The 26071-nt window shown below is 55.5% G+C and overlaps 2 protein-coding genes across 4 annotated transcripts; one reads left to right on the top strand and one right to left on the bottom strand.

Moving 5' to 3' along the window:
- The first annotated feature begins 40 nt into the window (after positions 1–40).
- On the top strand, positions 41–6579 carry HIPK4 (homeodomain interacting protein kinase 4). The gene is made up of 4 exons (XM_027044987.2): positions 41–764; positions 3439–3795; positions 4537–5385; positions 6098–6579. Exons 1-4 carry the CDS (start codon positions 300–302, stop codon positions 6275–6277), a joined length of 1851 nt encoding a protein of 616 aa, XP_026900788.2. The 5' UTR covers positions 41–299; the 3' UTR covers positions 6278–6579.
- A 753-nt stretch (positions 6580–7332) lies between these two features.
- PLD3 (phospholipase D family member 3) lies at positions 7333–26015 on the bottom strand. 3 transcript variants are annotated; one of them, XM_027044988.2, is made up of 12 exons: positions 25862–26015; positions 15118–15210; positions 14943–15017; positions 14712–14854; positions 14044–14227; positions 12562–12682; positions 12357–12484; positions 11045–11245; positions 9180–9319; positions 8529–8694; positions 7916–8015; positions 7333–7831 (listed from the first exon to the last, which is right to left on the bottom strand). In XM_027044988.2, exons 1-12 carry the CDS (start codon positions 26000–26002, stop codon positions 7644–7646), a joined length of 1680 nt encoding a protein of 559 aa, XP_026900789.2. In that variant the 5' UTR covers positions 26003–26015; the 3' UTR covers positions 7333–7643. The 3 variants fall into 3 exon arrangements, with proteins under 3 accessions (XP_026900789.2, XP_026900793.1, XP_026900790.1); XM_027044992.2 differs by lacking the exon at positions 25862–26015 and adding an exon at positions 24609–24662; XM_027044989.2 differs by lacking the exon at positions 25862–26015 and adding an exon at positions 15772–16027.
- Positions 26016–26071: the final 56 nt, after the last annotated feature.

Below are 26071 nucleotides of genomic sequence, written 5' to 3'. Positions count from 1 at the left end.
CGACAACAGAACCAGAGCCACTCGGCAACGCTGGAACCCATTCGGGGGCGCCTGGGGCCCCTCGTCCCAAGCCAGGAGGGCTTCGGGGGAGGGGTGTGGCCCCTGGCAGACTGGCAGTGAGGCCCAGGGGGCTGGGGGGTGCCAGGGAGGTAGGGGCGAACCTCGCAGCGGGAGATACAAGTGCGGTTCTCTTTCCCCCACTGGGGGGCCCTCGGAGCCGGTGGCGGGGCCGAAGGCTTCAAAGGCAAAGCCTGTGGGGTGAGGGCGACAGCAGGGCAGTGCCCGGTGGCAGGGGCACCATGGCCACCATCCAGTCTGAGACCGACTGCTATGACATCATTGAGGTGCTAGGCAAGGGCACCTTCGGGGAGGTGGCCAAGGGCTGGCGGCGAAGCACGGGGGAGATGGTGGCCATCAAGATCCTCAAGAACGATGCCTACCGCAACCGCATCATCAAGAATGAGCTTAAGCTTCTGCGCTGCATGAGAGGCCTGGACCCAGAGGAGGCCCACGTCATCCGCTTCCTCGAGTTCTTCCATGATGCCCTCAAATTCTACCTGGTCTTCGAGCTGCTGGAGCAAAACCTCTTCGAATTCCAGAAGGAGAACAACTTCGCACCCCTCCCTGCCCGCCACATCCGCACGGTCACCCTGCAGGTGCTCAGAGCCCTGGCCCGGCTCAAGGAGCTGGCGATTATCCATGCCGATCTCAAGCCCGAGAACATCATGCTGGTGGACCAGACCCGCTGCCCCTTTAGGGTCAAGGTGAGTGGGGCGGCCCTGGGGTGACGATGTCCCTCGTTCCGGTCTTCTCCTGGCTTCCCCCAGCCCTAGACGCCCTCCTGTCACCATGGGCTCCCTTGTCCCGCCTACCCCACCCCCACGCCGCTGAAGTCTCCTCTGCCCTACCCTGCCCTTGATGCCTGTCCCCACCTCCTAGTCCTAAAATCCTCATCTCCCTGTCCCGATTCTGACATCCTCTCTCTCTCAGACCTGAGGCCTCTCTTCCTTGTCCAGTTCCTAGTTCACTTCCTCGAGGCCCAGTCCTGTCTCTGTGGGGCTGACATTCTGGTGGGGGAAACGGAGTCGCCAAGACAAATGAGTCAAATATGGTATATGAGTGAGAAGGAGAAAAGATAAAGTAGGGAGGAGGATGTGGGGTGTTGACTGGTGGTGCTGAGTGAAACTGTCGACAAGGAGGTCAGGGAGGCCTCACTGGGAAGGTGACATTTGAGAAAAGTCCCAAAGGAAGGAGGTAACCATGTAGACATCTGGGGAAAAGCATCTGGGTAGAAGGAAAAACTAGTGCAAAGGCCCTGAGGTAGGAGTGATCTGAGTCTATGTGTTTGAGAAGTACCCCAGAGCCCAGGGTGGCTGAAGCACGGTGAGAAGAGGAAGGAAAGGGGATCAGGGAGGTGACGGGGACCGGTCACACAGGGCCTTGCAGGCCACAAGCCCCTGGTCCCCTCCATCTCATTCCCGGCCCCTCTGCCTGCCTGTGTCCCCTCCCATCCCAGCCCCAATCCCTCTGCCCTGGCCCCCCTGTCTGTGCCCCCCAATCCCAGCCCTGGCGCCTTGGTCCATTTCTGGGTTTGCTACTATCTGGGGATGGTTCTGAACTAGAAGCTCCGTGAAGGCAGCCACGTCAGATCTGTCGGCATCTGCCAGCACAGCCCTGTGGTGGAGACAATGCTAAATGAATGTCAGAGTCACGGGGAGATATAGAGACATGAAAAGGCAGATCATTTTGCCCTAAGCGATGGAAGGACAGAGACCCAAGGAAAGAGAGGCTCCCACGAACACAGCAGGAAATAGGACAGATCCACAACACCTGGCCAGTGTTGGCACCCCTCCCGTGTCTGTGGAATGGATGGATGGATGGATTCCATGAACACTGAGTGCCCAGGGTCCCTCAAGCTCTGAGATTCAGGCCTCAGCAGTCTGTATTTAGAGTCCGGATTAAGAGTCATTTCATCATACCACCTCCTGCACCTAGAAAGTGAGGGGTAGCTGAATGAAAAGCAGGGAAACTCGGAGAGGGAAACTGAGGCAGGGACCAAGATAGAGTCTTGGACATTCAGAGTGAAAATGGCCCATGGCCCTGAGAGAGACAGACTTTCAGCCACATTCACAGTGCTGGTTCAGCAGGTGCTCGTCGAGCCCCTGTCGTGTTCCGAGGGCCTGCGAGGGATGTGAACAGTGTCTGATGATAAAGACAGAAGAGGGTCGGGGCTTCAGGGAGGTGTCTTCCTAGCAGTGACACAGAGATGGAGACAGAGAGAGACGCTGAGAGATGAGAGGCACGATGAACAGGCAAACAATGAAAAGGCAAAAAAAAAAAAAAAGAACAAGAGAGTTACAAACAAGAGGCAGAAAGAATGGCAGGGACATAAAGCTGATTCATTCATTCACTCACTCTTGACGGAGCCCCTAGCTGTGTGCTGGGTACCGTTCTAAGTTTCTAGGGAGGCAGCAGTGAAACAGACAAAATCCCTGCCCTGATGGGACTGACATCCTAGCTGGGTAGAGAGACAATGAACTCAACTGAAAGGTAAAACGTATGGTGTGTGAGGTGGTGTTCAGAGCTCTGGAGAAAAGCAGAGTGCTGGGAAGGGGAATAGGAACGGTGGGGGAGGCTGTTTTTCATAGGATGGGCAGGGGAGGTCTCACTGAGAAGGTAACATTTGAGACCTGAGAGGAGGGAACCGTGTGGACATCTGGGGGAAGAGCATTCCAGGCAGAGGGATCAGCCAGTGCAAAGTCTCCAAGCTGGGAATGCACCTGGCTTATTTAAGGGACAGTGAGAGGCTCATGCGAGGGGGAAAGGGGGAGGAGCTGAGGGCAGAGAGGTGATGGGGCAGATTGCTCAAGCTTTGGGGGCCACACTGAGGCCATTGGCTTTCATCACAGGATGTGATAAAGCCACAGGGGGGTTCTGAGTAGGGGAAGGACGTGATCTGAGTCAGGTCTTCATAGGATCTCTCAGGGTGCATCTGATGCAGAGATTGGGGCACCGAAGGAGGAGCAGGGAGACCAGAGAAGAGGCCCTTACATTGGCCTCAGTGGGAGACGATGGAGGACAGGACGGGGCAGTGGGGGGCGATGAGGCTGGGATACAGAGTGGGCAGATTCTGGATCTGTTCAGAACATGGAGCCAACAAGATTTGCTGATGGACGAGGTGTAGACCGAAGGACAAAGAGAGGGATCCTAACCCTCACAGACATAGGTTCTAGTGGAAAGAAACAGACGGAGAGACCAACATGCAAACCAGAGACATCGACTGGCAAAGACAGGGACATAAATGAGAGATAAAGACTCCCAGACACAGCGATGGCCAGATGGCAGATGCAGAAAGACACTGGCGAGAGACACCGGGGAGGCCTCGATCGGCTGTCCCTGTCCCTCGCCCTGCCCACCTGCCTCCCTCCCCCGACACAGGTGATTGACTTCGGCTCAGCCAGCATTTTCAGCGAGGTGCGCTACGTGAAAGAGCCATACATCCAGTCGCGCTTCTACCGGGCCCCCGAGATTCTGCTGGGGCTGCCCTTCTGCGAGAAGGTGGACGTGTGGTCCCTGGGCTGTGTCATGGCCGAGCTGCACCTGGGCTGGCCCCTCTACCCGGGCAACAACGAGTACGACCAGGTGCGCTACATCTGTGAGACCCAGGGCTTGCCCAAGCCCCACCTGCTGCACGCCGCCCGCAAGGCCCACCACTTCTTCAAGCGCAACCCTCACCCCGATGCCAGCAACCCCTGGCAGCTCAAGTCCTCGGCCGACTACCTGGCTGAGACCAAGGTAGGGGCGCAGGCGGGGCGAGGGCAGCGGTGGCGGGGGGCAGGGGCTGCCGCATCGCATCGAGAAAAAAGAAATCTAGGTTAGACCTTGGAGAGGACCGGAAGTTCGAGGGTCAGCTGCGGGAGTGGTCACAGCATGAGAGACGTGGGTGAGACTGAAGGTGGCACTGCAGGTGGATGGTGGCTCCTCGGAGTTTCGTGGCCGGGGGCAGCACGCTAGTGTGGCAGGGAGGTTCGACCACTGGGAGCCCTGGAGGACCGGGCTCGGGGGTGGAGGACCAGAGGTTTCGAACAGCCCCTCTGCTAGCAGCTGGTAGGGGCCGGACCCATGGATCTGGGGAGGACGACATGTGTGTGGGGGGGGAGTGAAACTTGGCTCAGTGAGACTCTGGGTTAGATGACAGGAGGACCACAGAACACAGGTACCTTTCCTGCAGCAGTAGGAGGGCTCTGGGTCAGACCGGGGGGGGGGGGGGGGGTCTGGTATTGGGGAGTAGGTGTGGCCCTCCAGCAGCAAGAGAGCTCCGAGTCAGATCACAGGCAGAACCGGAAGCCTAGCTTCAGGCGTGTGGACTTCGTAGCAATATGAGAGCCCTGGACCAGCCTCCAGGGCACACTGGGAGCTGGGGCTGGAGGAGGGTGGGTCATGTGTGGGCCCCACTTCGGGAGCACCCAAGGCCCAAGGCCTGGATTCAACGTCAGCCTCGTGCCCCCCCCCCGCCCCCCCCCCGGGTCCCACCAGGTGCGCCCCCTGGAGCGCCGCAAGTACGTGCTCAAATCGCTGGACCAGATCGAGACGGTGAATGGCGGTGGGGCGGCCGCCCGGCTGACGTTCCCGGACCGCGAGGCGCTGGCGGAGCGTGCTGACCTCAAGAGCATGGTGGAGCTGATCAAGCGCATGCTGACGTGGGAGTCGCACGAACGCATCAGCCCCAGCGCAGCCCTGCGCCACCCCTTCGTGTCCATGCAGCAGCTGCGCAGCGCCCACGAGACCACCCGCTACTACCAGCTCTCGCTGCGCGGCCGCCGCCTCTCCCTGCAGGCGGAGGGCAAGACGCCCGCGCCGGTGGTGGCCGCTGCGGAAGACGGGCCTCCCTACTACCGTCTGGCCGAGGAGGAGGAGGCCGTGGGCCTGGGGAGCGTGGTGGGCAGCGGGCCCTTCTTCTGCGAGGAGAAGGCACCGGGCATGCAAAGGGCCATCGACCAGCTGGATGACCTGAGTCTGCAGGAGGTGGGGCGTGGGCTGTGGGGGGAGACCCGAGCCGATGTGGTTCCCGACATGCTGGCCCCACTGAAGGCAGCCGCCGCTGGCCGCCGGGCGCCCGACGCGGGCCCTGAGCCCATCCTGGCCTTCTACGGCAGCCGCCTGGCAGGCCGCCACAAGGCCCGCAAGCCTCCCGCAGGCTCCAAATCGGACTCTAACTTCAGTAACCTCATCCGGCTGAGCCAGGCTTCGCCTGACGACGATGCGCCGTGCCAAGGCAGCGGCTGGGCCGAAGGAGAGCGCCACGGGGCCTCTGCCGAGCTGCCTGCCATCCTGCAGCGGGATGGGGATGGACCAGACATCGAGGATATGACCATGGATGCTGACGTGAGTGAGCCAGGTGGGCCGGCGGGGTGCAGGTGGCTCTGGGATCAGGGCCTCCCCGAGCTCCAAGATGGGGGTATCCGTGAACCAGGCCTTGCCCCCCCCCCGCACGTCTGCATTGCCTGCGGCTGGCTCAGGGCTCAATACATACTAGTCCACTCTCAGGATGTGATAAGGTTCAGCAAACACGAACCCATGTTCAGGATACGATTAGGATTTGATACAGCCTGTGTTCAGGATGTAACATTCAGCACACCCTAGCCCACCCTTACAATGCGATGAGGCTCAGCACATGCTACTAACTTCAGGTTAAGAAGCTCAGCACACACTAACTCATACTCAGGACGTAAAGTTCGGCACACATTAACCTACTCTCATGATGTGACAAGGCTCAGCACATACTAATGCACTTTCAGGCTGTGTGAAAACTAAGAACGTAGTACTAATCCATCTACAGGAAGTGATAAAGGCCCAACACTCGGAACAAGGCCTTAGTAGGTGCTCACCCCCCCTCGGAAAGAAGTTCCTTCAGAATCCCTTAAGGTCTCCACATATGCTATTTCAGGCCCCAAAGTTACAACGTGGGTCCAACAAAATCGCCCTCAGGAAGTGAGAAGGGTTTCATTCAGGAGTGGAGAGAGTCCGTGAGGGGCAGGCTGGTGGTTCCCAGGGTTGGGGGGCTTCTTGGCTGATGGTCCTTTCTTCTCCCCCACAGAGGCCGGGCCCTGAGCTCTTCGACCCCAGCAGCTGCCCTGGGGAATGGCTGAGTGAGCCAGACTGGACCCTGGAGGGTGTCAGGGGGCCCCTGGCTCAGGGGCTCCCACCCCACCACGTTCACCCGCATGGTGCACCCCGGACCACCAGCTTCCTGCAGCATGTCGGTGGGCACCATTGATGGTGACCCCACCCCTGCCCATCACCAGGGGCTGCGCTAGCTGGGCTGGGATCCCCTCCTTAGAGCCATTTCCTGAACCCACAGATTATTCTTACAGAAAGATAGTTATCCAGAAATTCCCCATTACCCTCGCCCATGGTGCATGCATGCCAGCACACACACGTTGAACACAGGAGGGCCTTGCGGTCTGGCCCGTGGCCCCCTGGGCCAAAGGGACACAGGAAGGGGGCTGTACCCCGCTGGCCCCGCGCATGCCCTTGGCCCCGCCGCCTCTGCCTATTTCAATAAAGAACTGTTCAGCAGCCCTGCGTGAAGCCTGGCCTGGTGCCAGGGTGGGGTTCAGGCCGGTGGCCAGGGCCCTGCTTTCCGATCTGTGCCCAGTCGGCTACCGGCTCAGGCTGGAGGCTGGGCTGCCATCGCACTGGGAAGGGACAGGCTGCGCTCGCTCGCTGACCCACCCCCTAAATATGCTACGTGCTTGGCACGGGAGAATCCACCCTCAGATCATTCCCGGTGTCCAGCAGCTGCCAACCCAAGCTTGCCAAATGCCCAGGTCTCATCTGTTGACCTGCCCTTGCCACGTGCACAGGCTTGGCATGCACTCACCCATGCTTGGGTCACGCTAAGTGTCAATTCACTTGGCAGGCAGAAATTCACGCTCGGTGCACACTCCAGTGTTCAGACATGCGAGCCCACCCTGGGGGACACGGTGACGGGTCAGTGTGTGCCCGTCTGGCCGGGAGGCTGGGAATGCCACGCTGGGTGTGCAGCAGCGTGGGGCTGGCCACGTGGGGGTCAGCTCGTGCCAGTCCACATGGTCGCACGCTACATGCTACATGCTCAGCACGTACTGGTTCATGTGCATTGCACACCGAGAGCCCAGCACGTGCCAAATACATGCTAAAGGCACAGCACGTGCTGTGGGTTCAGGATTTGCCAAACCACACCGTTGACATGCTGAGGGCTCAGCAAGCACTACGTCTCCAGGAGAGGCCCATGCCAGCCGTCCCCGACCCCGACACCTCACTTCACATCACTGAGCCAGGCACAGGCTGTACAGACAAGTTATTTACTTCTTCTTATAACCTTGAGCCCTCTTTGCCCTGGAAAGGGGGGTGGGCCAGGGGGCCGGGCCCAGCATGCACCCCCATTTCTTCGGGGGCTGATCCCTCCCCCAGCTGGGCCGGGTCCTGGGGCCACAGCGTCAGGCTGGCAGGGGCGGAGGTAGAGGTGGGAGAGCAGGGGAGAGCCAGTGGAGCCACAACGGGACACACAGAAGCGGGGGCACGGGGACAGGGGCCGGGACCCGGGATATCTGGGTCCGTGGGGGCCTCGCAGGCCTCGGCCTGTCTGTGGGACCGCGGCCTCACAGCAGGCGACAGGCATTGCCCACGCTGTCAGCTGAGGTGTCAAGGTCATGGCTGTAAGGGGAGTCCCAGTCCCTTAGGAAAACGGCCTCCAGCTGGCTCCTCAGGCCACCACGCCCATTCTGTGTCACCAGCAGCGAGGTGCCCGCCGTCTCCGTGAAGTAGCTGCCAGACCAGTTGGAGGTTCCTGCCGGGTGGGGTCAGAGAGTCAGAGCCCACGGCTGTGACCGGACTCCCTTTCCATCCCCCTGGCGGAGCTCAGGACACTCACCGATGTAGGTGGCGCGTTCGGTCACCATGTACTTATTGTGGTTGACGCGGGCGTATGGGATCCGGGTCTGGGCCTCATCCGCAGGGACCACAAAGAGTTTCTGAGGGCGAGGGGAGAACGGGAAGGAGCGTGAGATGCAGGGCGGGGTTGGGGACAAGCCAGGGTCTGGGGTGGGGAGTGGAAGCAGGTTTGCAGGACTAGGGACTCAGCTGTTTCCCACAGAACTGTGAGAGCCAGAACGGGGCCCAGCGGAGTGGGTGTCTGCTACCAGGGAGGAAACAGCTGCCTTGTTTGCCATTCCTTCTAGAACAGCTCCTATTCGTCCCTTAGGTCTCACCACAGATGTCCCCTTTTCCAAAAAGTCCTCCTTGACACCCCCCCACTGGGGCAGATGCCTCCCGGGAGGACCCCCCTATCCTGGCCATGATGCTTCCGTCCATGCCTCCTCCGTCTGGGTCCTGCCCCCTCTCCCTGTGCCCTGTCCTCCTGGCTGGACCCACCGTCTCCCCCTCATGGCACAGCCCTGTCCATCTGGGTCGTCCCTGTCAGGTGACAGGTGAGCTCCTTGAGGGCTGTCTTCAGGTCCGAAGGGTAGGTCCGGGGGGGCACTTACCACCTGGATGTCGGAGTGGGTGTGGTTGTCACGCAGTGCAGCCAGGGAGTGCAGGAAGGCCCGCATGGATGGCTCAGAGTGTCCCCAGCAGCTGACCAGCAGGCGCACCTTGACGCCCCGCTCATAGGCAGCCCGCCGGAGCCCGTCGTCAATGGCGGGCCAGAACCTGGGGGATTCAGAGGACAGCTTTACCTACGGCCTCACCCTGAGGCCTGCTCCAGCTGCCGAGCGCCCTCAAATCCCAAGACCGCCCTATCTCTGGCTCCCAGTTCTGTTCCTGCCTCCTTAAATCCCACGTGCCCCGTCCCGTTTCTGGCTCCCACTCCTGCCCCCCAAGCTCCTCATCCTGTTTCCAGCCCATACTCCCTGCTCCCTAACTTGAGAAATTCTACACCGCGCAACCCCTGCCCCAGGCCTCAGGTCCGCCGCCCTGTCCCCAACCCCCCAGTACTGTCATCCTTTCCTCTGTCCCCCCCGCCCCACCCCGTCTTGAGTATCCAAATCCCCCATCCCCGTCTCCTCTGCCTCTCCCTGTGGTTTCCCTTTGCCTGGGTCCCCTGCCTGCTTTGTGGCCTCATCACTCTGTCTCCCACTGCCTCTTCCATTCATGGTGGTTGCCTGCCTCAAGCCCCGTCCATGCAGCAGTGGCACCTGCGTGGGTGGGAGAACTCCATGGTGGGCAGGTAGTTCATGACCGCAACGTAGATAAAACTCCGGGCGTTGTCCACCACATTGAGCAGGGCCTTCAGATCTGGGGTGCGGCCACTGGGACACAGTGGTGGGGGCGCACTCTGCAGGGAGGGGGCAGTCAAGACACGTGCCTTGCCAAGGGTGCCATCATAGTGGACCCCAGGCACAGACAAATTGTCCCAAGCCAGGTCCTGTGGATTGCACTGAATTCTCAGCCTCCGGGAAAGGTTGGGATAATTACCACGTCCATTTTATAGGTGAGGAAACTGAGGCTCAGAGAGGGTAAGTGATTTGCCTAAGGTCACACAGCTGACAAATGGAGCCAGGATTTGAACCTAGGCTGTCTGGTTCCAGAATTCATGCGAGGGGCACCTGGGTGGCTCAGTCGGTTAAGCACTGGACTCTTGATTTCGGCTCAGGGCATGATCTCACGGCTCATGAGTTCAAGCCCCACATGAGGCTCTGCACTGATAGCACAGCCTGCTTGGGATTCTCTCTCTCTCTGCCCCTCCCCTGCTTGTCCAAGCTCTCTCTCAAAAGAAATAAATAAACATTAAGAAAAAAGAGAATTTACGCTCTAACACAGGGGTTCCTGACATAAGGGTCCTGGTCCAGCACAGACAACATCACCTGGAACTTGTTAGAATTGCAAATTCTTGGCTGGAGGGGGGGGGGCGGGGGGGGGGGGGCGCCTGGTGGCTCAGTCAGCTGAGTGTCTGACTTTGCCTCAGGTCATGATCACACGGGTTCGTGGGTTTGATCCCTGTGTCCGGCTCTGTGCTGAGAGCCTGGAGCCTGCTTCACATTCGGCGTCTCCCTCTCTGCCCCTCGCCTGCTCATGCTCTGTCTGTCTCTCTCTCTCTCTCAGAAACAAATAAACATTAAAAAAATTAAAAGAAAAGAAAAAAGAATTGCAGATTTTTGGGCTTCACTGCACACGGCATACTGAGCCAGGGTGCTGGGACGGGGCCCAGGAGTCTGGGTTTTAACAGCCACCCTCCCCGCCCGCCCCCTGCCCCAGCGCCATGCTTCTGATGCGTGCTCAGGTTTAAGGACCTCTAATCACTTTTGTCCCTGACTTGCTCATTGCTGACCTTGCCTATGTACTGTACCACACCATGCCCTTTACCTATTTCCCTCCATCCTCGTGACAGATAAGCAAACTCAAGCTCTGAAGGGGAAGTGGTAACAGGGGAACGCCTAACCTTCCTGGCGAGGCCACCAGAGCAAAGGACCCCTGTAAATCATGGGTCCCTGCATCCATGCCTTTGTGTGGCCCTGCACCAGGACTCTGGGCTTGGCCAGGTCACTTGCTCAGGGGGACCAAAAGGCACTCAGACTGGCCGCCCCAACTGGTGAAAGTCTCAGCAGCTGAAAACAGCAGCGCCTCGTCTACAGGGCTCAGCGTCTGCCACAGGCGACCGCGGATGCTGTCCAAGAGAACCTTCCACAGCGATGGAAACGTTCTATGTGTATCTGCACCGTTCGGTGTGGTAGCCGTCTGCCGCATGTGCCTACCGAGCACTTGAAATGTGGCTAAGGCAACCAAGGAACTGAATTCTTGGCCATGTTTAATTTTAGCCGATTTAAATGCAAAGAGCCGCTCGCTATCTGGGACAGCACAGAGGCACCGGGGGCTTGCATGAACACAGCTGTACCTCCCTAGAGGTGGCAGGAGAGAAAACCGAGGCCTAGGGAGGTTGGGACACGGCCCCGGCCCCAGACCAGGCAGAGTGAGCCAGAGTGAGTGGCCAGGACGCCCCCTCCCCATCACTGGGCAGGGTTAGGCAGAGACTGTGACAAGGCCCCTCTTCCCAAAGACTCACTGCCAGGTAGGCCAGAGCAGGGGTTCCATTGAGACAGATCTCCATCGGTGTCTCTTGATTGTAGCGCGTGTCATAGGGCCGGGGCCAGGTTGACGGGATGGAGCTGCCCGCCTGGCCCAGGTACCAGTAGGCCTCAAAGATCTTGGTCAGGTCCCGAGCCAGGCAGCTGCAGTTGTACATGACCACGCCTAGCTCCTTGACCTGTGGGAGGGCAGTGCTGAGCCTGGAGGTGGTAGCCTGGCACCCACGGATGGCATGAACACCCACAGCCCCCTCTTCCACCCCCCTCAGCCTTCCTTCCTGCCCCTTGCCTCTCAACCTCCCCATCTTTCTGCCCCTCCGTCCCCAGCCCCGCCGCCACCACCAGGACTAAAGTCCTAAGATGGGCGTGGATTTGACTCAAGCCTAAGAACTCGCCAAGTTCTGGCAAAAATCCTTTGGTTATTCTGAAGTGCCAGGTTTCCCAAACTTTTGCCCATGCTTTTGTTTCTACCCTCCACAGAACCAGCTCCTACTCATTCTTAGGGCTCGGCTGACAGCCTCCTCCTCCAGGAACCCTCTCTTGACTGCCCAGACTGTGTCGGGCGTTCCTCTGGGCTTTCACGGTCCCTTGGACTTCCCTCATTTCTCTCTCTCGTGACGCTGGACTGGGAAGACAGCCACCAGGGATGTCTCAGCCACAGCTGTATCTTCAGCATCTCCCCCAGAGCTGGTACTGTTAGGGGCTTGGGAGTTATTTGCTGAGGAAATAAAGGATCATTGCCTAAGCCGTACCTTCTTTCCCGTCTCGCGCTAACTCTTACAGATCTTTCAGCTATCATATTAGCTGTCACCTCCTTTGGAAGACTTTCGCTGATACTCCAGACTGGGTCCCCCATCCTGGCCCTGACCCTCTGGGCTGCCGCACTGCCTGGTGACCAGCCTGCCTCAGCACTGGACTGACAGTTCCCAGAGGTCCATCGCTTACCACCACGTCCCCAGTATCTCCCGGGACAGGCCTGGGCTTAGAGCAGGCACTCAGGGAATGAATAATGAAGGGCAAATCGGTGGACAGGGCCTTGAATGCAGAAGGGCTGGCAGCTGTCATCGGGGATCAGAGGAAACCCCAGGCTTCCGCGGGCGGGGGGGAAGGCAGTGAGGGCTGGGCTGGATTTGGGGATGTTTGGGGAGGACTGGTAGGAGGTAGGAAGGAAGCCATTGCAGAGACTGGACACAGAAGATGCTGGGATGGAAGAGGGGTGTGGTTGGAGGCCGGGCGCCCTGTGGGGCGGGGAGGGGCCGGGAAGGGCGGGCGGGCAGGGTGCAGGCAGACCTGGGTCAGGGAGCGCCAGTCCATGTTGGCACTGCCGATGTAGAAGTGGGTCTGGTCCACCACCCAGAACTTGGTGTGCAGGACGCCATGGGTCAGCTTCTGCATATCCACCATGCGGACCTGGGCACCTGGGACAGACAGGCTGTCGGGAGCCGGCTCGGATGGCCCCCGGCCCGGCACCCCCCACGGCTGCCCCTTGGCTCACCACTTTGCAGCAGGGTCTGCAGGTCAGCCTGCGGCTGGGGCCCGTTGGGCTTGCTCACGGCGATGCGGACCTTCACGCCTTGAGGTGCCAGGGCCTGTAGCTGCCGGAGGACCTCCTCACCCTGTAGGGAGGGGAGAGCCTCTGAGAGGCTGGGCCCGTCAGCTCTCCCACCCCATGCGGCACCCCCCAAAAAAGGCCGTCTTGATTTTGCATTTCAATTTGTGATCAGGACTGAACAGGCTTTCCATTAGCCGGGACATGGAGAGATGGCTTTACAGGCTAAGCTATGAAAACCTTTCATCTGGTTAATTACTGGTGCTCTGGGCCACACCAGGGCCTCCCTGCCAGTCCTGTCCTTCCAGGGACTTCCCCAAGATCTTGCCTTGGAAGATCAAAGCTTGGCACCACAGGGGCCTCCATGCACCCTCTCAGATGTTGGGGGCAAGGCACGGGCTGGGGATCCAGGAAGGTATAGGGTGAGGCCCGATGGTGCCAAAAACTGTAAGAACGACAGCCAAGGATTCCCTGGTTCCTACTGTGAGCCGGGCCCCACCCTAAGCCCCTTCACATCTGAACTCACAGACTCCTCACTGCTCTCACTGATGAGGCAGGTCTGAGTAAAATCCCGGAGGTGCAGAGGAGAAAGCTGGCATCGGAGAACTCAGTGGTGAAGTGGGATCTGAACCCAGGTCACCTGCCTCCTATGTCTGTGCTTTGTGCTTTGAACCACTCCAGGGGGAGCCGGCGGGGAGGGAGCACTCCAATCATTTTTAACTTCTGTGATTATGTTTTCAGGCAGTGCTTGAGGAGCCCCGCAATTTTAATAAATGTTAAGCCCGCTTCTGACAAAAAGAGGCAGCAGGGGGAGGAAAACAAGAAGGGACCAAGTCAGTGTGTCTTTCAGGGAAGGGGTTACCCGCCTAGGCTGGTCCTTTTCACATCTTGAGGTTTTATGTTTTTTAAGTGTGTCTGTAGACCTTGACAAGGATATAAAGCAAACGCTGATGGGGGGGGCGATGGTTGTCAGAGACCGTGCTGGAATCTGCATGGATTTATTCTTGTAAGCGGCAAGTGCTAGCTATTGGCCCCATTCTATAGATGTGGAAGCTGAGGCCTGAGAGCGGCGGTGACCTGCCCAAGGTCACGTGGCTGGGAGGCGGCAGGCTGGCTTGAGGCTGGGCTGTTACCTACTCTTCCATTTCATTGTGTGACAGGGTCTGGGCGAGCAACTGCTGACAGCCTAATCCCTGGTAACCAGACCCACACCCTGACCTTCAGAGGCCTCCAGATGACCGTGACAAACGCCCCCAGTCCAGAGCGCCATGTGAAGACAGTTGCTTTCAATCACCTGTGTCCAACCCACTGTGTGAGACGTGCCCATCTATCTCCTGGGCTGCAGGGGAACCCCCTTCACTCCCCCCCACCTCCCCCCAATGGCTCCCACCGCCCCTGCTGCCAGCCAGGGCCCATGTTGCCAGGTACCTGCTGGGCAGAGGGCTCCTGAGTGTGGGTGTCATTGTTGGTGAGAGTCCAATAGAAAGAGGCGATGTCCAGACTGCTGTGGGCACCGGCGAGCAGGCCCAGCCAGGCCTGGCTGGTGGACGGGTTGCTCGTGGAGGCATTGGGGAAGTCCAGGCCCTCTGGAATGCTCTCCACCAGCACTGCTCTGGGGGGTGGGGGGTGGTATCAGCCACAGGGGGCCAGAGACAACCGGCTGGAACATGAGTGCTCCCCTGTCCGTCCACGGGGGATATTTGTGTGTGCCTGTACTCACGATTCTGTGCGTCTGTGCATTTGTTCGTCTAGACGAGTGGAAGGCAGGCTGCGCATGCGGCTATTTGTGTGTGTGTGTGTCTGTCCACACATGTGTCGGAAGATGCCATGTGTGTGTCTGTGTGTGTGCTGGTTTGCTCACAGACACGGACAGAAAATGATGCTGTGGCTGTCATGGGAACAGTGTTGGGGGGAGGGGTTGGGGATGGAGGGAAGGCCCTGTGACAGTGCATTTGGGAGTCTGCAATCAGATCACCTCCCCCAGTCCCAGGCACCGGCTGTGGCTCAGGGCAGTCCCTGCTCAATGTGTAAGCGTCCGGGTCCTGGCAGGGCTCTTTCCCCCCACTGCCCGAGACCCCTCCCCCGCCTCAACTTACTCGCAGGGGTCGTAGCAGGGGGCTGGGCGCTGGTTGGGCCCGAAGAGATGCAAGTCGCCGTATTCCCATAGAAACAGCTGAGTCATCAGGGCTCCGAAGCCCACCACCGCCAGGATGAGGACCAGCAGGACCCAACGAGCTTTCTGTGGGGAAGAGGAGGCCATCAGCCAGCCCAAGGCGACCAGCCCAGCCCACACCTGAGACAGGGTGAGGGTGGTGGTGGGCTCCTACCTTCTCCGCAGCCTTCCAAGCCTCAATCTCATTCATGGGCAGCTCATTGGCGGGCTCCTCAGCAGGCACCTTTAGCTGGGGAATGGGTATGGTAGGGGGGTGACAGGGCAGCTTGGCAGGGTCTCTGCCCTCCACTGCACCCAGCCCCACCTCACGGGGCCCCAGATCCACCTACCTCCTGGTACATCAGTTTAGGCTTCATCTTGCCAGGCAGCCAGGGGATATGTGGAGCCCAGGCGGGGCAAGTGGGTGTGTCAGGGTCTCCAAACTGTGGGGAACAAAAGCTGGCACTGTGGTGGGGTTTCCGGGCTTTGGGGGAACATCACGGAAAAGCAGAGTAGTGTCGGGCTCACGGGATCCATTGGGTCTCCTTGTCTGTAAGCACGGGATCACTGGCATGGGGCCCGCCACCCCAAAAGGAGGAAGCTGACCGCTGGTCAGCAGGGTTTTCGAAATCCCTCAAAGTCTAACGCCTTGCTTTCTTCCCATCATTCCATGGTGCCTACACTGTCCCCCTTAGCGCCCACCCTGCCCCCTCCCCCCTAGCGCCCATCCTGCTCCTCATTATTACGCTCCCTATTAGTATCTTCCCTTCTCTGAGCTCTAATATAGACATTCCCAAGAAGACCACTCCGGATGGGGTCAGTGAAGCCCCAAATCTTTGCCTGGCTTCTCGCAGCCCCAAGACCACCCAGGGAGCATTTTCCAGGTGGCTCCTCTGCCATCACCATTAGGTACCCACCAGACAGCTCAAGCCGGGAGCCCGGAACCATCGGGGCCTCACCGCCAGCCCCCAGCCCATCCCCCGAGCCATCCTCCGCCACCTTACCCCGGAGGGGACTCGGTCTCACTCCGCAGGCGGCAGCTGCTACCTCCGCGGGGCCCCAGCTTCTGCCCCAACAGGCTAAGCAGGGGCGGGAGGAAGGAGGGGGCGGGGCCAGACGGGGCTCCGCCCACTGCAGCGGGGAGTCTGCGCAGTGCGCAGGCCGCCCCGGCTCACCGCAGGGAGAAGGGGGGCTCCGGTCCCCCAGATACGGTCCCGCCAACCTGGCCGGGGTGCGGGGAGTACATGGCTGGGGGATGGGCTTTGCCACCCATATCCCCCAGAGCCCCGGGGTGGGGTAGGGAGGGTACAGGTAAAGAGAAAAAGAAACCCCGCATCTTGTCTACAAACCTTGTGAATTTTTGTACCATGGGCATGTATTACCTAGTCAAAAATAAATAACATTGTTAAAAAAAAAAAACCGTATAAAATGTCAATTATACTCAAAAATTTTAAAAGCCTTATAAAATAAAGTGGAGCGATCAAGGTTGAATAATATGATTTTCAGAGGTAGCGAATAAAATCAGAAGACACAACTCAAGCTAGGGGTTGGGAAGGGGGGGATGAGCGGGGTGGTGGAAGGAGACTGTGGGTTTTCTGTTGGAGTCTGTTTGGATAACTATTTAATTTCTTTAAAAAAAAAGCCAACTGATATTTCGATAGGGATTTTAAAAATTTTGTTTCGGAAATCCAGGCTCCGGCTGGAAGATTAAGCAAGATTTCCCATTTCCCATCTCCTTTTTCCCAAGCAGGATTTAAGACCACCGCTGACGAAAAGAATTGAAGAACCCCTCCCCGCCGACCTTTCCCAATACAACAGGGGCAGGACGCCCTCCCCTCCGTCCGTGCAAGAAGTCAACAGATGGATGCAGAAAAGGATGATCACTGAGAGATGCGACAACGTCAGAAGGGGTTGCCTCGAGTGGCATTTGGGGTGGGTGAGGATTGCTTTTTATTGTACGCCTATTTTCTTTTTAAAAATTGTGCAATATAAGCGACTTACAGAAAAGTAGAGGAAAAAAAAATCTCTGTGCAGATTAAGAAATAATTATAAAGCCAACACAGGTGTTGCGTCCCACGGCACGCATTACTGAGATTTTAAAAAAGAAGGAAAGAAGAAAATTGCAAAAGGGAGCTAGGTTCCCCCCGCCCCCCGTCCGCGTTACCGGAAGATCCAGCCTACACGTGAAAGGATAATTTGGAAACCCCCTCACCCACAATGTCAGATCCCAGATTGGCAAGGGCTGAGCACAGCTAGATCCCCTCCTCTCATTGCAGGGAGACAAATGGGGATGGGCCAAATGGATCCAGCAAGAAATGGTAACAGACCAAGGTTATTTGGAACTTCAGAGGTCACCAGAAGCAGCAGAAAACAATCTTAGAGGTGGTTGACCGCAGGGTTGCCAGGTGGGCGAGGGGAGGCTTGGGGCAGGAAACATTTGCCTTTTATTTATTTGCAAAAGCCTTGGTGAGAAAGGTTTTATTGAAGAACACGGGGCTGAGGGGCGCCTGGCTGGCTCAGCCAGTAGAGCCTGTGACTCTTAGTCTCGGGATTGTGGGTTTGAGCCCCACTTTGGATGTAGATAACTCTAAAACAACAACAACAACAAAATATGGGGTTGGAACCACAAGCGATGTAAAATTAGGGAAAATAAAGTGAACAAAAACAAAACTGGGGGAGAGGTTGGGCACGGAGGTGCGAGGCATGGGATTGGGCACCATGAGGCCGAGAATTGGAATGGCCATTAATACACCAAAAATAGGTAGAAACTAGCATGCACTTCATTCAGATTATTAGTGACATTTTGGCTTTGAACTTGTATGGTGATTACAGGTCTGAAACAAAGGGTTTACTTTTAATTTCTGCTATATTTTTATCAAAATACACCTAAGGAGCAACTGGGTGGCTCTGTTGGTTAAGTGGCCAATTCTCGATTGTGGCTCAGGTCATGATCTCATGGTTCATGAGATTGAGTGCTGCATTCATGAAGTGGAGCCTGCTTGGGATTCTGTCTCCCTCTCTGTCTCAAAACAAATAAACTTAAAAAATACACTCAAGGTGTTTGAAAAAAAAAAAAAAGCAACCAAAAAACTAGTAGGGTGCTCAGGTGGCTTGGTTGGTTGATTTAGAGTCTGATTCTTGATTTTGGTTCGTCATGATCTCAGGGTTGTGAGATAGAGTCCCGAGTTGGGCTCTGCTCCCTCTGCCTCTGCTCTTCCCCCGCTCACATTTGTGCTTGCTCGCTCTCAATAAATAAATAAATAAATAAATAAATAAATAAATAAATAAAAATGGAGAGGTAGGTTAGACTGTAAGGCAGTTAATACTGTGGATTCCAGAGCCAGATGCCTGACTTGAATATGATCCTCAGTGCTCATGTGACTGTTTGACCTTGAGAAGTGACAATGAATCTGTGCCTTAGTTTTCCCATCTGTAAGATGGGCATGGTGACAATAGTACCTACTTTTCATAAGGCTGTTCGTTGATTTTACACATACTTACTGAGTATCTATGTACCAGCTATTGTTTGAGGCACTGGAAATACCACTGTGAACAAAACAGACACCAGGGAAGACAGATACAAAAATAAGTAAATTATGTTAGAAGGTAATACATGCCACAGAGAATCAGGGAAGTGGGACGGGGTTGGGGGGGAGGAGTTGGGATTGTCAGGAAAAGCCTCACTGAGAAGGGGATACCTGGAAAAAACTTCAAGGAGGGGAGGGAAGGAGCTACATGGACTTCTTAGAGAGTGTGTCAAGCAGAGGGAATAGCCAGTGCAAAGGCCCAGAGGCAGGAGTGTGCTTGATATGTACTGGGAAGAACAAGAAGGCCAGTGTGTCTGAAGTGGGGTGGGCTATGAGGAGGAGAGAACAGTCAGAGGGGTGACAGGGCCAGATTGTGCAGGGCTGCCTGGACTGTGGTGAGAAGGTCGGGGCCATGGGTAGGGTCTGAGCAGAGAACAGACATGATCTGCCTAGGGTGTTGTAGTTGGCTGAATGCTGGCTTCAAAAAAGATATGTCCAATATGGCCATAATCTCCAGGACTTGTGAATGTGACCTTAGTTGGGAAAAGGGTCTTTGCAGAGGTCATTAAGGATGTTGAGATGACATCATCCTGGATTATATGGGTGGGCCCTAAATCCAATGACAAATGTCTTTAAGAGACAGGAAGAGAAGAGACAGAGGAGACCACGTGACCAGGGATGCCGAGATTGCTGAGATATGCCCACAAACCCAGGTATGCCTGGAGTCACGAGAATCTCCCCTAGAGCCTCAAGGAGGGTGTTGGCCCCGTCAACACCTTGAGTTTGGATGTCTGGCCTCCAGAATGGTGAGAATACATTTTGGTTGTCTTAAGCCACTCAGTTTGTGGTAACGTGTGATAGCAGCCACAGGAAACTCATTCATGTGTTTGCAGGCTCCCTCTGGCTGTGTGGGGAACAGACCTGGTGTGTGTGTGGGGGGGGGGGGGTACAGCCAGGGGTTTGGGCCCAAACAACTGCCACAGATAGTGCCCCAATAGCTGATCTGGGGAAGGTCAACTTGGGAAAAGGCCAGAATGAAATGAAATGAACGAACGAACGAATGAATACATACACTGCGTGTGTGTGTTCTGAACATACACAATTTGAGAAGGGACTCCTTTGAACTAAAGGGATTAATACCTCTCAAGTGTATAGAATGGACACGTGAGAGGTTCTCAATAAATGTGATTGTGTCAAGGCTCCTGACAAAAAAAAAAGAAAAAAAAAAGACACCATTTTCCCCCTGCCACCCCTAAGACAAGATGCTTTTTATTGTAGGGCTTTAGTGACCATTTCATTTTTTAAATGCATAGGACTTGTGTGGAAATTAAATTATGAGGCTCAAGCTCTTAGCTTGGGTGCCCTTTCCTCCATATCACAGTCTCAAAAAAAAAAAAGCTTTAGCTGGATTAAGTATCCAGCATCCCTATCCCGATCCCTGGGAGGAAGGGGACGCAGGGCAGGGGGAGATCAAAGGTGGGAGCAGACAGCTAGACTGACAGAACTAGGTTGGCAGGTGCTGGGCATTTTCCTCAGCTTGGCTCAGTTCCTGTGTTGCCAGTAACCCAGAACCCCTACGGGGTCCCTGGGCAATGCCCAGGTTGATCCTTATGCTCTGCTTCCTTGGTCATGGGATGTACCTCTGTCTGCAACGGTGCCCCTCCCAGCCCAGAGGATATCCCTGGTCCCTTGGCTTGTGCCCTGCCTGCCTTGGAGTGTGACACTACAGCCCACAGAAAAGGAGGAAGCAAAACCCACTGGGTTTCGGAGACACGTGCTGGGTCACAGCTCCCTGAACACCCCTCCCTTGGGTGGGGGCAGGAGATTTGATCCCTCCTCCATACCAGTGTTTTACGTTGCAGAGTCTAGGGTTCAAATCCCACTTGTCACTCTTACTGAGTGACCTCAGGCATGGGGCTTTACCTCTCTGAGCCTTGCTGGCCCATCTATAGAATGGGGATCATCTCATGGGGCACAACTCATGGGTGGCTCAGTCGGTTGAACGTCTGACTTCGGCTCAGGTCACGATCTCATGGTTTGTGAGTCTGAGCTCTGCATCGGGCTCTGTGCTGTCAATGCAGAGTCTGCTTTGGATCCTCTGTCCCCTCTCTCTGCCCCTCCCCAGCTTGCACGCATGTGTGCATGCACTCTCTCTCAAAATAAATAAGTAAACTTAAAAAAAAACACAACAAAAAAGGGTGGGGGGTCATCTCATACTCATCTAGGGGGTGGAGGCTTGGTGAACTCTGAATGGTTTAAGGGGTGGGTCTCAGAGTCCTACCACCCTGGGTTCAGAGCTTAGCCATGTATTCCTGGGAACCAAGGCTCCCTTCTCGGAGCTTTACTTTCCTCCTCAGACCAATGGGGAAACAAATATACCAACCTCACATTTGTCAATGAACCCATCCATGGGAGACAGGCAGCATAGCAAATCCCCCAAACAAGCTTCTTGGTGACATCTGTGTATCCCCTAGTACTCTGTACACACTTTTAGCACAGATAGACTTATGTGTCCCTTAAAAAGCTAAGTCTGTGCCCAGCACATCACAACCACTCAATAAATGTTTGTTGGCAACAGAAGAAATGGGGTAGAATGGAAACCTTTGAAAAAAGACATTCACAGGGGTCTCTCTAGACCCAGTGACATTTTTTTATACACAATGATAACCAGCTTGTGCTCTAAGCCCAGAGCAGATGGGTGGGTGCAGATTACAGCCTTTCAGCCTGAGAGTAAAATTCAGTTTAAGTTTGATTCAAGCCACCTGAGAGGGCAAAGGAGGGTGCAGGGCCAGTTGGCTGCTGAAGCACCAGACTACACCACAGGAAATATTTACAAACCTATGGGCCTTCCATATGGTTCAAAACAGAAACGTTCTTGTGTTTGAAGGAGCTGATTTTCACTTGATTGTGCAGACCCCTTCGGACTGAACAATCGCCTGAGGTCAAGTCTACAGAAAACGGAACAGAGCACTGGTTTTGTAAACTTTGTTTTGTTTTGTTTTGAGCAGTAGAACCTTTATTTCAAAGGACCTTTAGAAGGTGCCCTTCCTAGGGAGAGAAGATGCTTGGTCTGAAAAACAAATGGGTAAAAAACAACAAAATACATCATGATTGGTGAATATTTCTGAGTTGGAACTCAAAAATCTAAGCTGTCTCATCCCTGCTCAAAACCGTTTTGTGCCTCCCCACTGCCCTCAGGGCCAAGGGCAAACTTCTTATTCTTACCATGTCCTCTAGGGCCCAAAGCTGTCTCCAGCTCTCACTTCATGCCTGAATTTCAGCTTTGGAAGCTCCCTGGCCTCCTAGATGTTTCTCTCCAGGGGTCCCCAAGCCCCTCACGCCCACCATGTCCTCAACTGTCCTTAGCATCTCTCCCAAACCTGCTGCTCTTCTGGGTCCCCATTTCAAGGACAGCTATCCTATTCATCCTATGGGTCTCAGCCTATGTGTCACTTCTTTCAGAAAGCACCCCTCCCCCCCCCCCCCCCCCACTGCCCTGACTCCCCTGGAGTCCTGGGCATCGTCCTGGACCCTCCACAGCTTGTCCACTTGGCATCCTGAAGGTCTCTCCCACACACACCCTTTTTCTCCCCTCCACAGCCTTGACCTGCCCTCTGGGATCGAGGGATCCCACTCCCACTGGGATCCCCACTCCCGCCACCTCCCTTGGTTCCCAATCTCTATCCAACCCTTTTAGTCCCCCTCCATCTGAATGGAAAATTGTTCCTTTCCCGCTCAAAAACCTATGCCCCCCACCACCCCCTGGCATCCTTACGACAAAGTCTCAGCTCCTCACTGTGCTTCCCAGAGCCCTGAATGATCTCCCCTTAATAACCTCTTTGGTTTACTGTCTCATTTATGTCCCATCCGTATTTAATATCTTTCAGTTCCCTGAACTGAAACCACACTTTTACCACCAAACACTCCCACAGCTGCTCCTCCTGCCCAGCACACCTTTCTCTCCTCTTCCTGTTGCTCATTCCTATCAGCTCATGTGCCACCTCCCCTAGGAAGTCCTCCCTGACTCCCGGGCTGGTCCAGAACCACCCCCCACTTTGGGTTCCAATAGTCCCTGGGCTTCTCCATCCCACATGACCTTTCTGTTTCCCCAGCCCCAGCCCTGACTGGTCTGTGCTGTCACGGCCTGGTGATGGGTTTGTTTCTCCCACTGGACTATGAAACCCATGAGGGCAGCGCTGGGCTGTCTCAGTCGCTGCAGTGTGCCCATTACCACCCAACACAGGGACAGTAGGTATCAGTTCATTCATCTAGTCATTCAACTAGTATTCAATGACTACTCACTGATAAGGCCTGTGTAGAAACTGGAAAGATAGCACAAAACAGAAAAAAACAAAATCCTAGTAAAGATGACATTCTTTTTGGGGAGTGAGACAATAGATAGACGCATGAAGTATATAGTATGTGCCTTGGAGAAAAACAAGTAGGGGAGGGACATAATAGCCTCACAATTGAAAATGGTGGATGGGGGCGCCTGGCTTATTCGGTAGAGCATTCGACCCTTGATCTCAGGGTCATGAGTTCAAGCCCCGCGTTGGGCGGAGCGCTTACTTAAAAGAAAAAAACCACTAAGTGTTAGGGGTGCCTGGGTGATTCAGTCGGTTAAGCGTCCAACTCTTGATTTCGGCTCACTGTTCGTGAGATCGAGCCCCACATTGGGCTGTGCGCTGGTGGCTTGGAGCCTGCTTGGGATTCTCTCTCTGCCCCTCCCCTGCTCGTTCTCTCTCTCAAAATAAATATTAAAAAAAAAAAAAGAGAGAGAGAGAGAGAGAAAGTGGTTGATGTCTCAGTTCAAAAATAACACCACCGCACATCTGGGGGCAAGGCACTGTTCTCCCCATTTCGGATGAGGCAGTAGGGTTCAGGGAAAACTCTGCTCGGGTTGTACAATGTCAAGTCTGTCGGTATGGATTTCGAACCCGGGGCTCAGTTCTGTTCCAGGATACCACGATGTCGGAAACCAATTCATGAATGTAACATACAGGCAGAATGTCTTTTCCTTGCCACCCGGAGGGAGGGCAGGAAGTGGGGTGAGAGGGCAGGGCCCCTTGTTACTGAACCGAGCGCTGCTGGAAGCACTTTACGTATTCAGTTTCTCAACGAATTAGCCCTTTCCTTAGCCCCATGTGACGGATGAGGAAACTAAAGACCCAGAAAGGTTAAGTCAATGGCGCAAAAGGACACAGCCAAGAAACAGTGGAGCCAAGATTTGACCCTGAGCTGCCTCGGGGCCCCAGGTGTAGACAGCCGCCTCTCCTGTTGTTCATCATCTGTAGATCCATGGCTGTCCGCCATCCCTCCCCACCACCCCCAGCAGCACGTGAACCAAGAGGTGGCATTGGCTTCGCAGACACTCTAGCAACATCTCCTCTCCCTCCCAGTCTTTGAGGGGGACGTCGGAAGCTTTCTCCAAATATAAAGGATATGTGAGTGCAGCTTTGAGTAGACAGCTCTTGGGCTCCTTCTGGCCAGGCTGCTCTGGCCGATCCATTCTTGGTCGAAGTTCTGGAGCTGCTGCTGCTGCCGTTTCATGTCACATTGTGTCACGTCAGATTGAGTCTCTCTTCTCCAAATCCTCCCATGGCTCCCGTCTCACTCAGAGTAAAGCCAAAGTCTTGTCCACAGCCCATGACATCCAGATGATCTGCCGCCTCACTCCTCTGGCTTCATCCCCACCCCTCTCCTCCCTCACTGGCTTCTTTGCTATTCCTTAAGTATTCTACGTGTGTCCCCACCTCAGGCCCTTTGCATGTGCTGTTCTCTCTGCCTACAACGCTCTTCCCCGTAGAGCCTCGTCACTCTCTCCTCTCCTTCACGTCTTTGTTCAAATATACCATCTCAGAAGACCTTTCCTGACCACCTTATTTGAAACTATAACCCTTACCATGCATTCCCATCCCTCTTCTTTTTTCTTCCCCCTTCTTCTAACACATCATAGAATCCACTTACCTGTCTGCTTGTCTTTGACCTTTGCTAGAATAGAAACTTCATGGGTGCAGGGATCTCTTGTCTGTTTTGTTCACTGATGTGTCCCACTATGCCTAGCACAGTATTGGGCATGTAGAACATGCTTGATAAATATTTGTTGAATGAATACCTTGTCTTTTTATTGCCATATTGCAGATGCAGCAACTGAGGCACAGGGATGTTAAGCCACCTGCTCAAAGCCATGCAACTTTTTAAGTACTAAGTGCTAGAACCAAGATTGGAACCAGCGTTCCAGCCCCCAGGCACACATTGCTAACTACTGTCTCACACTGCCTCCCCAAGGCAAGTCGAGTGAATAAGATACTTACCTCTCTACCTAGGCATTCAGGGTTGCTGAGGTTGGACTGAGGTGTGCCGGGACCTGCCTCATCTCTCTGTACCCCCGATTCTAAAAGTCAAGGGAACCTGGGTCTAAGCTAGCTAGTCTCCCCCCACCCCACACTACTCCTGGATTCCCACTACAGCGTCGGCTCAAAGCTCTCGTTTTGGGGGTGGCAGATCACTCAATCCAACAAGGCAGAAATAGGGATTAAGTATTTACCCAAGCAAGGTTTGTGATGGCCGATGGGCCACCCCCTCAGGTGTGGTGATGTGGCAGAGATGAGAACATGGAGATTGTGACGTGGGGTGGCGTGGGTGGTTGCCATGGCAGAGGGTATCATGACACAGGGAGTGTACCAACACCATGGGAATGATGAAGGCACCCGAGGGGAGGGGGGGAGGTGACAATAAAGAGGTGATGAAGGGGACCGCATGAGGGTGAGGGTGACATGGTTAATAACATTATTAGTCCAAATCTCCACATCAGGATGAGCATATCACAAGAATAAATTTGCAGAATCCTCATAATCGTCCTTGATGTAGGTGTCCTTGTGTGCGTTTTACAGATGAGGAAGCTGAGATTGCAAAGGTGTGATCAGGTGGTCAAGGTTACCCAGGGTTTAGCGGTGGAGCTGGGATTCTGGCACACGCCAGGATGGGACTCTAGCCCATACGGTGCTGAGTATGTGAGAGGTGACACGGAGAAATGACGGCAACACGGAGGCAAGAGAAACAACTGGAAGGCAGAGTGGCTCCTTATCGGGAAAACTAGAAGCATGAGGCATGGACGGTGACTGTTAGGAAGCAAAGGTGACATGGGAGGAATGGAGTGAAAATGACACAAGGGAAGGGTGACTGCGATTTAAGGAGATGGTGACAGGAGGCGTGTGAAGGTGACATGGGGGTATGATGACGACTTCAGTGAGGACTTCATAAAAGAAAAATAGCAACAAAAGAAGAGAGCAGGTGACGGAAAGCAATGGTGACTTAAAGGGGGAAGACTGCAACGTAGGGTGGCAATAGGGACTTAGAACGAAAGCGAATTAAGGCGGCTGACAGCGACATAAGGAGGGTGACGCCGACAGCATCGGGGTGGTGACGATTTAACCGGGGCGCGACACAAGGGGAGGAATGGCTACATAAAGGGGCACTGGATGACAAATGGGAAGAAATGAATTACGGCGGGAAGGGCAACATGAAAAGGCTAACAGAGGCGCCGCGCCCCCAGATCGCACAGTACCTGCACTCCGCGTCTCCCACTCCGGGACCCAGCCCCGCACGCACCTTGCCGGCTGGAGCCCCGCCCGGCCACCCCCGCCTCGCACAGGCGCACTCCGGCAAGACTGCGGGCTAGCGGGGGCCAGGCATGTGCCTTTCTCATTGGCTGCGCTCCTCGCTAGAGCGGGGCGGAGCGAAGCGCCTGGGAGACCGTGGGAGGTCACGTGACGGT

This window comes from Acinonyx jubatus, chromosome E2 (genome assembly GCF_027475565.1).
Source record: "Acinonyx jubatus isolate Ajub_Pintada_27869175 chromosome E2, VMU_Ajub_asm_v1.0, whole genome shotgun sequence".
NCBI lineage: Eukaryota > Metazoa > Chordata > Mammalia > Carnivora > Felidae > Acinonyx > Acinonyx jubatus.
The sequence above is the reverse complement of the archived record's forward strand: the minus strand, read 5'-3'. Positions and strand labels throughout refer to the sequence as shown.

Bases quoted from the DNA above. Each gene is read 5' to 3' on its own strand.
- HIPK4 (XM_027044987.2), top strand. From the start codon at position 300: ATGGCCACCATCCAGTCTGAGACCGACTGCTATGACATCATTGAGGTG. The intron at 3,796-4,536 runs GTAGGGGCGCAG...GGGTCCCACCAG, and splicing joins ACTACCTGGCTGAGACCAAG to GTGCGCCCCCTGGAGCGCCG. The intron at 5,386-6,097 runs GTGAGTGAGCCA...TCTCCCCCACAG, and splicing joins ATATGACCATGGATGCTGAC to AGGCCGGGCCCTGAGCTCTT.
- PLD3 (XM_027044988.2), bottom strand. From the start codon at position 26,002: ATGAGAAAGGCACATGCCTGGCCCCCGCTAGCCCGCAGTCTTGCCGGA. The intron at 14,228-14,711 runs GTAAGTTGAGGC...CCCACCCCCCAG, and splicing joins CCCTGCTACGACCCCTGCGA to AGCAGTGCTGGTGGAGAGCA. The intron at 12,485-12,561 runs GTGAGCCAAGGG...TGTCTGTCCCAG, and splicing joins GCAGACCCTGCTGCAAAGTG to GTGCCCAGGTCCGCATGGTG.